Source organism: Aristolochia californica, unplaced genomic scaffold (genome assembly GCF_029961685.1).
Source record: "Aristolochia californica isolate CCGP_79_NKW_82.1479 unplaced genomic scaffold, dmAriCali1.0.hap1 SCAF_6, whole genome shotgun sequence".
Classification (NCBI taxonomy): Eukaryota; Viridiplantae; Streptophyta; class Magnoliopsida; order Piperales; family Aristolochiaceae; genus Aristolochia; species Aristolochia californica.
The window spans coordinates 38,658,270-38,669,237 of record NW_027182257.1 but is presented as its reverse complement, the minus strand read 5'-3'; the positions used below and the strand labels follow the sequence as shown (position 1 = coordinate 38,669,237).

The window sequence follows — 10,968 nt, the reverse complement described above, 5'->3', positions numbered from 1 at the left end:
TTTACTTCCCAATGTGTATATATATCCAATTGTATTCTTCTTACCATCAATGTCTCTAGCCATGAAAGCATCTACATAACTTTGTAATCCCAAGTTTGACTTTTTGAAACATAAGACTTAATCTGTTGTGCCTCTCAAATACCTGAGAATCCACTTCATTGCCTCCCAATATTGTTTACCCGGATTACTCATATATCTACTCACAAGTCCCATTGCATGAGTTATGTCTGGTCTAGTGCACACCATCTCATATTTGAGACTACCAATAGTAAAAGCATAAGACACATTGGCCATGTAGGCTCACTCCTGCTCTGTAGAAGGTGACTCCTCCTTAGATAGCCTAAAGTGACTAGCCAAATGAATACTCATTAGTTTTGCATCATTCATGTTGAATCTGCTCAACACCTTCTTCACATATTCTTCTTGTGATAGTTTCAATACATCAATGTCTCTAGTAATCCTCATCCCAAGCAAATCCTTCATTGCAAACTTCTTGGATAACCCTTTTTAACTTATTTATTTCCTGTTTGCAAGCATCTGCTATCAACATGTCATCAACATATAACAGTAGAATGATGTAGGAGTCATTAAGCTTCTTCACCTGCTATCGACATATCATCAACATATAGCAGTAGAATGATGTAGGAGTCAGCAAACTTCTTCACATAACAACAATTATCCGCATAGCACCTCAAGAAACCATTATTACTCATAAAGGTGTCAAACTTCTTATATCATTGTCTTAGAGCCTGTTTAAAACCATACAAACTCTTTTGAAGTTTGCACACCATTTTCTCATTTCTCTGTGCTTTGAAACTCTATGGTTGTATCATGTAAACTTCTTCTTCCAAATCACTATGAAAAAAAACTATTTTTACATCCAACTGCTTTGAGTACAAGTCTTCATTTGCCACTAGCCCAAGCATTGTTCTAATAATAATTAACTTTACTATTGGAGAGAAAATCTTAGTGTAGTCAATGCCTTATTTTTGTTGAAATCCCTTTACCACCGGTCTTGCCTTGTACTGCTTCCTGCCATCATGTTCGTCTTTGATTCGATAAACCCATTTATTCTACAAGGCCTTATTCCGTTTTGGTAGCTTGATTAAGTGTCATGTTTGATTGGATAATAGTGAATCTGTCTCATCCTTCATGACCAACTCCCACTTGGTGATTCATCAACTTGCATAGCTTCCTCATAACTCTCTGGTTCACCTTTATCAATCAACAAAATATAATTCAGTGCAAGGGAGTACCTCTATGGTGGCCTACTAGTTCTGGTAGATCTCTTTAGTTTAGTAATAGGAATGTTCTTATTTACTTTTGAGGGTATATTTTCCTGGTTTTCCTAAGCAATATTCTCCATCTCAATAACTGGAAGATCTCTCAACTGAATCACTTTAGATTCTTGGCTTCATCACTTGTGCTTTCATACTCTATTCTCAACCTATCTTTATACAAGACACCTTCATTGAAGATCATGTCTTTGCTCTTGATAACCTTACGACGTAGGTCATTCCAAAAGCAAAAACTAAACTCGGTACCACCATAGCCAATAAAGAAACATATCTTAGATTTGGCATCAAGTTTACTTCTAACAACAGAATCAATATGAACATAAGAACCACAACCAAAATTTTTCAAAAATGAAAGGTTTACCTCTTTGCTGTTCCAGACCTCTTCTGGTATTTTGCAATCCAATGGTTTTGAAGGACCTCTGTTGATAAAAAAGGCAGTGGTGCTAATAGCCTTTGACCAGAACATCTTTGGCAATTCTGCATGTAGTCTCATGCTCCTAACACACTCATTCAAAATTTTGTTCATCCTCTCAGGCACACTATTCTATTGAGGTTTTTCAGGAATGGTCTTTTTCATCTTGATTCCATTATCCTAATAGTATCGCTTAAAATCATCATCTATGTATTCTCCCCCCATTATCTGACTACAAGCACTTTACCTTCAAATCTATTTCATGCTCAACCATTGCTCTCCATCTCTTGAATGTATCAAAGACATTAGATTTCTTTTTTAGGAAATAAACTCATACCTTTCTGCTTGCATCATCAATAAATGTCACATGGTAGTTAGAACTACCAAGGGAGGTAACAATTGAAGGCCCCCACACATCAATGTGAACCAACTCCAATTTTGTTGTCTTTAGCTCCTTTCTAGCCTTAGAAAAGCTAACCCTTTTCTGTTTGCTGAAAATACAACCTTCACACAAATTTGTTGTTTACAATTGTCAACCCTGGTAGTTTCCCTTTGGACTGAAGCACTTTCATTCATTTCTCACTCATGTGACCAAACCTGTAATGCCACAAATCAGAATCAGTAACAACATCAGCAACTGCAACCGTGTCTCTGCAACTAGAAGTGATGTAAAGAGTTCTAGTTTTAACTCCTCGTGCAACAACCATGACTCCCTTAGTGACTTTCCAGGCAACACCATTAAAATCACATTATGACCTTCATCATCAAGCTGCCTTACTGAGATCAGATTACGCATCAGTTTTGGTACATGTCTCACCTTGTGAATTTTCCACACTAACCCGTTTGACTTCCTCAAACTGACATAACCAATAGTGACAATATCCAAAGGTTTTCCATAAGCAAGATACACCTTTCCGTGATCTCTAGCAACACAATTCTTCATGATCTCACGGTGCGGAGTGGTGTAAAAAGAAACTCCTGAATCTAACAACCAAGAGTCAATAGGGCTATCAACCGACAAGAGTAAAACATTATGTACTTCTTTAGTCTCCACATTTGTAGCATTGTTTTTCTTTTCATCCTTCTTCGGTACTCTGCAGTTCTTCTTTATGTGACTAGATTTGCCACAATTCCAACATTCTACATTCCTTCCGAATTTGGACTTGCTTCTACCATTCTTTGACTTCCCTCTATTGTTGCCCTTGTTGGAATTCCTCTCAAAGTTCTTGCCCCTAGTATCGACATTTGAGACAGAATTAGATGTCAACAATTCTCCAGTCCTTTCTACGAACTTCCTCTACTAGAATTGTATCCCGAATATCATTAAAGATCAATTTTTTGTTGCCTATAAAATTGTTGACCGCAACCCTCATAGACTCCCAACAATTAGGCGCCAAAAGAATTAAAGCACGAACATCTTCATCAAATTTAATTTGAAGAGAGTTTAATTGATTGACAATCATGTTAAACTCATTAAAATGCTCTGCCACTGATGTATTTTCTGTCATCTTTAAAATGAAGAGTTTTTTCATAAGATTTACCTTATTATTTGCAAAATACTTCTCATACATATCTGATAGAATCTTCATCATCCCCGCTATGGTTTTCTCCGATACCACGTTATGAGCGGCGTTCTTTGACAGTGTCAATCGGACTACTCCCACCACCTGTCTATCAAGGAGATTCCACTCATTATCTTTCATACCTTCTGGTTTCATATCCAGAAGTAGGGAGAACAATTTTTTACTGTATAAATAATCTTCGATCTACATCCTCCAGAACGTAAAATCCATACCATCAAACTAATTGATTCCAAGTGCCGATCCTTCTTTGTCAGCCTTTATTTTCAATCATGAACCAAAACTCTTATACCACTTGTTAGGAATTAGACGCCCTAATTTTAAACTAACGATAGCAATAATAATAAACGCAAAAGAAGGAAAAAAAATACGAGAACAAAGACAACAAGTTTTATACAGATTCGAGTCAAGGTGAGACTAGGTCCTACCTTCACCACTGCAATAATCAACTATAAAGATGAAATAGTTTACAAGAGAAATCGCACACACTTACAAGTGTTTTTCCATGTCCTCTCTCGAGCAGTAATAGATGATGATCCTCGAATAATAAAACCCTAATAATAATGTCCCTAAATATAAAGAGAAAATTAGGGTAACCGGATTACAAACTGTTACTTGCGTACTGACTCAGCGTAAGATGTTGATTAAGCTCCACAACTTCAAACCGAGGTTCGAGGAGATATTTTTTTTATTTTTTTTAGGAGTGGCAAATAATAGTTGGTTGTCATTGTTAGTGTTTCAATGAGAATTGTTGGAGGGCGTTGCAGGGAGGGAGTGAAAGGAGGAGAGGCAGTGGGAATAAAATTTTAGAGGACTACAAATGCATAAAGATCGATATGCTCTGATACCATGTTAGATGTTGAACTGAACGACACCTTTATAATTGATTAAGGGTTGTATTTATACAATTTAGAGTTGAGAAGATAAGCTTTACGTGATAAGATAAATAGAACATGGGATAAATCCAATGATATCTTATCCGATAACTGAAGGGATTATGCTTATCCCTTATCACTACCCTTATACCAGTTACACCCAAAATTAAACACTAAAAGATAATCTAGAACAAATGAACAACAAAATATAAATATAAGACTAATATAACTAAAACACCTTTAATATAAATTCTTCTGTAAGAACTCTTGGGAGACTCCTGTAAGACTCCACCATATTAATCCTAGCTCTGTGAGACTTCTTGTTGTGAGAATCATGTAAGACTTCCATATATACTTTCAACACTCCTCAAATTGGACTTTATAACTTCAGCTTGTAAGGAAAAAAATTATTGGTTTTCAATCTTCTTTTGTTGAAAAAATTCTTTATAGATGCAAAATTCTTCATATTTTGTTCTCCCCCTTTCTTAAATATTTTGGTTACATAAAACTTACCACAACATGTGCAACATAATACCTCTTTCTTGTACTTCTTCTTTTACTTCTCTCTATCAAGTTAGGGATAAAAAGGATATAAAGACCCATTTTGGACAAAACACAATGTGGGAGGAGAAAATTACTCAATAGTTGTATGACATAACTCCATACACCAGTCAAAATGATCATAGCTTGAAATACGCTTTGCTTAATTTTAAAGGCAGAAAAAACTCAACTTTAGGGCTTAATAAAGAGATTACTCACTTTTTAAGGGTAGCTCAAACACAAATCACCTATTGGGTGAAGAATAAAAGACTTTGACAAGAAGGAGGTGACTATGCAACATTCATACTTTCAAACGAATCTAGAATATGATTTTTTTTTTTTTTGGAAAACAAGGGGAGGCTATGACTATAAAACTTAATAAATTTGATCAAGTATAAATTTTTTTGGGATGATCACAATTTTAGGAGTTGACGATGCGTAAGATACACAACCAAATAACAAAATGAAAAACTTGAAAACAACATCGAAGTAGAAATTTTTTGCATACCTGGAACCATAGAGTCATTAATTATGACAAAAACTCTTTGATTGGAAGAGAAATTTTGCTAAAAAACTAGGATTCTAGTAGAAAAGGAAACTCAATTCACTCCAATGCATGGAGAAATAATGGAAGAGAAAATAGGAAAAAGGAGAGAGTTTTTACAAAACTTACCTTTAGTACTTCTTATATCAATAACTCCCGTAATCTAAATAGCCTGATGGAACTCCACTGCCATAATCAATCTGCAATTCACATTACTTCCAACCCAGTTTTTCATGAAAGAACTAAGCATATCAAAATTGATTGTCACTTTGTTAGGGAGAAACTGCAAGCAAGCATTATAAGTCTCAAACATGTCTCATCTCACAACCAACTTGCGGATGAACTCAGCAAAATCTGTTAGCTCAAAAGTTCTCTCCACTATGAGCACCAAACTGGGGTTATATGATGTCTTCTCACCACCAGTTTGAGGGGGAGTGTTATAAGGCACGCATGAAGGGTAACACAGAGGGTAAAAAGAGAGAGAAATTCTCCCCTACGTTTAAAGGTGGCAAAGGGGGTAAATAAAGTGATCATCATAAGGATGACATAAAGGTGTAATTATGTAAGATGACGTATGTCCACTTATGTTTTTTCTTTCATAAAGCTTGTAGCCTAAGGGCATTGTAGTCATTGTAAACCTCCTCCCACAACCATAAATAAAAGCCTCAAGGCATGGGGTAGAACATCAAGTCTCTCCTCTTCCCTTAATTTGTCGCTATCGTATTCTCTCTTTTCCCAAGATTTTTCTTCATCTTTCTCTACTAGTTTTCCCTCTCATTCTCCTATGTTCACCTTCCTCTCTTTGTCCACAACCTTGATCAATGAAATCCTAAATTTCATAGGGAATTTTGTGGAGAAGAGGAGGGGTGAGATTCTTGTTTGCTCCTCTAGTAGATTGTAATCCTTTTAATTCATAAAAAGGGATTTACAAAAATTATATATTGTCATTGCCTAAATTGAAAAAAAAACACTTACTTAACTGAGGATCCATCGAGCTCGGTTGATTGACTGTGTTTTGATGGTTGATTGATCATACCATGGATCATGCTTTATTCGTCTAGCTTGCCACGTTTTGTATAATGGATTATACCAAGATAGTTGATTGATCATCATTTATTATGCCATCTAACAATCTTCTGTATGATATCATACCAAAATGCTTGACAAATCATCCTTTATAAAAATTTGTGTTGCATTAGTTCGAAAGTTTGGATTCGAGAAGATTTATGAGAAGTGGGTCCCAAACAATCTAGGGTAAGGGGCCCCAGTTGGTAGTGTACTTGGGTGATAAGGCAAACAGGTATGAGAGTAGATCGACAATTTGCATTCGTTAAACGAAAGAGAGGCAAAGGCTCTTCTAGTTTGGATTGTTTGACCCACTCGAGGAAGATGTGGTAGAGATCAAGGAACACCAAAAGGAGATATGGGGAACTCAAGCAAGGGGGAAACACTCCTTCACTCCCTCATAGCTTGCGTGTTGCCAATTTGTAATTTTTTTAAAATTATTATAAAAAAAAAGGAGAGAGATAGTAAGCTTACCTTATATATGAGAGCAAAATTGAAATTTTTTAGCTAAACTGAAAATTTCCAAAAAAAAAAAAAACTACTCATAAATGCACAAATTGAGGGGGAGACTCTAAAACCGATGCATATTCCAACACACAGGGAGAATTTTTCATATTTTGCGAGATAGGTTTTGTTATTATAAAAAAGGGGGAGATTGTTGACCTATGTTGATTCATTCCCAAATTTTCATGATAACAAACTTAAGCTAAGTAAGCTCATAAATTTGCATTTCAGCATTTCCTTTGAGTGACTCGATTGCAAAGTCTACGAGGATGAATCAACAAACCCAACACAAGACCTCTAGCTAAAATGAAGAGTCAATCACATTGAAGAAGCACCTTGGAAAATAATGAAGATTTGAAGACCTAGAGTTCAAGTAAATTAAAAAATTCTCAAAAACCCTAGTAATGTAAAGAGGTTAGCCATCCACTTTTTGAACTTTAGACACAAATTTGCCTTTGGAACTTAGGACATACAAACTATTTCTAAAACCATGATTCAAGGTTAATCCGAATATTTTGGAACTTTTCATTCTCTTTTAGAATTGCTCTAAATCATGTTTTGCAGTTAATTCTATACAATGGAAAATAAGTTGATCAATTGATTAACCTCGGTAGGCATGATCTATCGTCCAGTGGTAATAGGTTGATTTATAAAGCTTGATTAATCAACCCCTATGTTGCAAGCATGAGCTATAAAGTATGACCAATAAACCTTTGTAAGGCATGATCGATCAATCGAAGAGCTACCTGGTACAAGATTTGATTGATCAACCCTTGAAAGATAATCGATCAACCCTCTACAAAAGCTTAAAATTTTACTTCAAGGATGCTTTGATGGATCATAAGGCCATAAGAACATCAAAATATAATGGTAAAGGATTGATTGATCAACCTATTGTGCAGCTTTTTGGATGACAATATAAAATGGCTTTTCACCAAGAAGCTTATAAATTGGCTCAACCGGCCATAGAACATTAAACTTCTTCTACGAGTGGGACCGCACAATGGAGGGTTAGATCATCCCTAATTTGTAATTTGTTTGATCTCTCGACAGTCGACAGTCGTATATAAGTTTTGATTAAGAGTGAACCCTATCTTTCGTCATATATAAAGTCCGTCACGGCCAGCCTGCCAAAACCCTAATATCATATTTCTTCGCAGAACAGCCCTAGGTCGACGAGAGCAGCCGCGCCCACCTTCGCCGGATAGGTAACCACACCGTTTTCATCATCTGATCACAGCTGTGAACGAACCTGTTCGGCCTTTTTCTATATTTGCTCTGGGCACTTGTTTTTCTGCTGTTTATCTGATTCCTTGTTGTGCTCTGTGCAGCGAAATCATGGCATACGCTGCAATGAAACCTACTAAGCCTGGGATTGAGGAGTCCCAGGAGCCCGCTCATCGCATTAGGATTACTCTGTCTTCGAAGAATGTTAAGAATCTTGAGAAGGGTTGGTTGCTTTACTATGTCGTTGTGTTATGAGTTTTTATCAATAGACAATACTTCTCCAAGTCATACGTCTTAACCATTAATTTTTTTTTTATATATATTACGATTATTTTTTGTTTATATCTTAACTATGTGGTGTTCGTTTATAGTTTGTGCCGATCTAGTGCGTGGCGCCAAGGACAAGAGACTGAGAGTTAAAGGACCTGTGAGGATGCCAACTAAGGTTCTTAACATTACGACCCGGAAGTCCCCTTGTGGAGAAGGTATATCTCACCTTTTAGCTTCTCCAGCTTTTGCGCTTATATATCCTCGTGCTATATTTGATAGTTGTTGAATTGGATTTATGAGTTTCTGTAAAGTTGATTCTTTCCTCCCGCTCGTGTGAGGCGCATTATCTTTACTTTTAACTATAAGGCGGGCTTTTTTTTAAATACATTAGCATGAGAATAATCGCGTTTATATGTGAGTTGAGTTTGTTCATAATGTAGTTTTTATTTTGTTGTGGAAGTGTTTTTCTGTAACTCTTGAGTTACTTGAACAATCTCCAGTATTTGTGTGTGTTGATGGATTGTTCTGATAGGTTGTCCTATTCATTCTCACTTTGATTATTTTGCTCTTTTTCATAATTTTCTATTATTTTAGATGTGTTTATCTCTGTTTTCTGTCATTTATCTTCAGGTTTTTATTGATGTTAGTTACTGATTTGTTTTTTTATCCATTTCTAATTATGTTCTCTGATGAAAAGTTTTTTTGGTCATGTAAGGGGTTCAATGTCATATAATGATACTGCAATTGTTGAACTATCTGTAAAAGAGTTCGTTTCAATTTCTTGTCTAGGTAAAACTTTCTGTTTTCTCTTGTCTGCCATCTTCTGTATTAGTATAACAGGATACATTCCAATCTTCTGTTCAAGTTCTTGCAGTCTCTGTGTTAGCTTTGGTTCATGTGCATGCAAACCCAAAAGTTTTTTCTTGGAACCTCCTATATGAAATTCTTTTGTTAGCTTGCAAACCCTGAAGTTTTTCTTTGATTTTAATCATCTTGAAATTCTAGAAGGAAGTCTTTTCCTTTGTGTCCTATAAATTACACTATTGTCTACATGGATAACATTTCCAAAAAAAAAAAAAATACTGGTTTGCTAACGTCTTCCCAACAAAATACCACTTTGCTAATGATGGAGTTTTTATGTTTTATCTTTATTCTTTATTGGATAAGCAGTAGAAAAATTATATAATTGCCTTTTATGTCTATTAGAATTTTTTTGGAATTTTGTTTGAAGTCATGGCTGGTTGTGTACTTGAGATATTTATCTCCCTTTACTGAATGCAGCTGTATGATTGATGTTCCTTGAGCTCGGTGTGTTGATATATCATACTCTGTGGGATCTGTAATGTATTGATCACTTGTCTTAGTTATAAACACAAATTTTTTATGTACATGATAGTCATATGCAGTGAATTTTGTATTGGAAGAACGGCACAAAATTGGGTCAGCATTTTTAGAGTAATCTCTGGAGATATTCGTCTCTGGAAGTGTTGGTGTGGTACTGAAGTGTTTAATTTTGAATACTGTGGACATTGTATTTGCTGTCTTTGTACGAGTTATATTGTATGGGTTGTGATGTGACGGAGGATTATTTCAGTTGAAAGGGTGTTAGCTGTCTTTTTGTATGTCCATTTTGATCTTATCTCCTGTAATGTAGTACTTTAAATATTTGTTGAGGATCTCTAATCATATCTGAGAGGTGAGCTTGCAAATAGACCATTCTGATTGAGTTCAAATTTATGTGCCTTGGGCAACTACCAGTTCTGATTTCTCTCATGTTGTGTGAGGAAGCAACATATTGAAATTGGTTACTAATCTTTAACGAGCTGGGAAGATTTTTTTTTTTTTTATTCAGATCGAGTACGAAGGATATTATTTATTGAATGTTTGTGGCTGAGTTATTTGTGTGACTTGTCTAGTAAAAAAACTTTTTTTTTTAATTGTTTCAGGAACAAACACCTGGGATAGGTTTGAGCTTCGGGTACACAAGCGAGTAATTGACCTTGTCAGTTCCTCTGAAGTGGTGAAGCAAATTACCTCTATCACTATTGAACCTGGCGTGGAGGTTGAGGTTACCATTGCAGATCCGTGATGACCTCGAGTCTTCTGTAGGGATTTGTTTTGTTTCCAGTGTAGAGTTTCAAGAGATAAAATTTTTTGTTTCGAGAACGGATCTCACAGATTTGGGTTTATTGGATATCTTCTATATTGCAGGTAGGATGTCTTATCATGTGAACTATTTTGCTATACGAGAAATCTGGTGAAATTGTTTCTAATTTGTATTTGGTGTGATTTAGGTGAAATTTTTGCATGTGAACTATAACAGAGTGAGCTAGTAAGACGTGACAAATATTTTTCTTAAGCAGGTTGCTTTGTTTATGAGTTGTTTCATTTTGTCTAAGTTGTACAATAGAAAAAAATGAACTTAGGCAAAGTTTTGTTTTTCTCTAATCCTTTAGCAGGTATTACTTGTTTTAACAACTTTCACCTGTGTTGTGTATTAGGCCTAATTTCTATGGCCAGGCATGATGAATGAAATTTTGTTAACGAGTGAGTTCCCTTTAGTGTTTTGTTAACACCGTTCTTCGTGTCACTGAAGAGTTTAGTTATAAGAAATGCCTCATGTTCAATACTTATCTGCAACAAGTCTTTTAAT

At 35.6% G+C, this 10,968-nt stretch overlaps 1 protein-coding gene across 1 annotated transcript; it reads left to right on the top strand.

The window, feature by feature from the left end:
* Positions 1-7,917: 7,917 nt before the first annotated feature.
* On the top strand, positions 7,918-10,691 carry LOC137934368 (small ribosomal subunit protein uS10y). Its single transcript, XM_068778653.1, has 4 exons — positions 7,918-8,026; positions 8,150-8,268; positions 8,417-8,530; positions 10,262-10,691. Exons 2-4 carry the CDS (start codon positions 8,157-8,159, stop codon positions 10,402-10,404), a joined length of 369 nt encoding a protein of 122 aa, XP_068634754.1. The 5' UTR covers positions 7,918-8,026; positions 8,150-8,156; the 3' UTR covers positions 10,405-10,691.
* Positions 10,692-10,968: the final 277 nt, after the last annotated feature.

Bases quoted from the DNA above. Each gene is read 5' to 3' on its own strand.
- LOC137934368 (XM_068778653.1), top strand. From the start codon at position 8,157: ATGGCATACGCTGCAATGAAACCTACTAAGCCTGGGATTGAGGAGTCC. The intron at 8,269-8,416 runs GTTGGTTGCTTT...GTTCGTTTATAG, and splicing joins TGTTAAGAATCTTGAGAAGG to TTTGTGCCGATCTAGTGCGT. The intron at 8,531-10,261 runs GTATATCTCACC...TAATTGTTTCAG, and splicing joins GAAGTCCCCTTGTGGAGAAG to GAACAAACACCTGGGATAGG.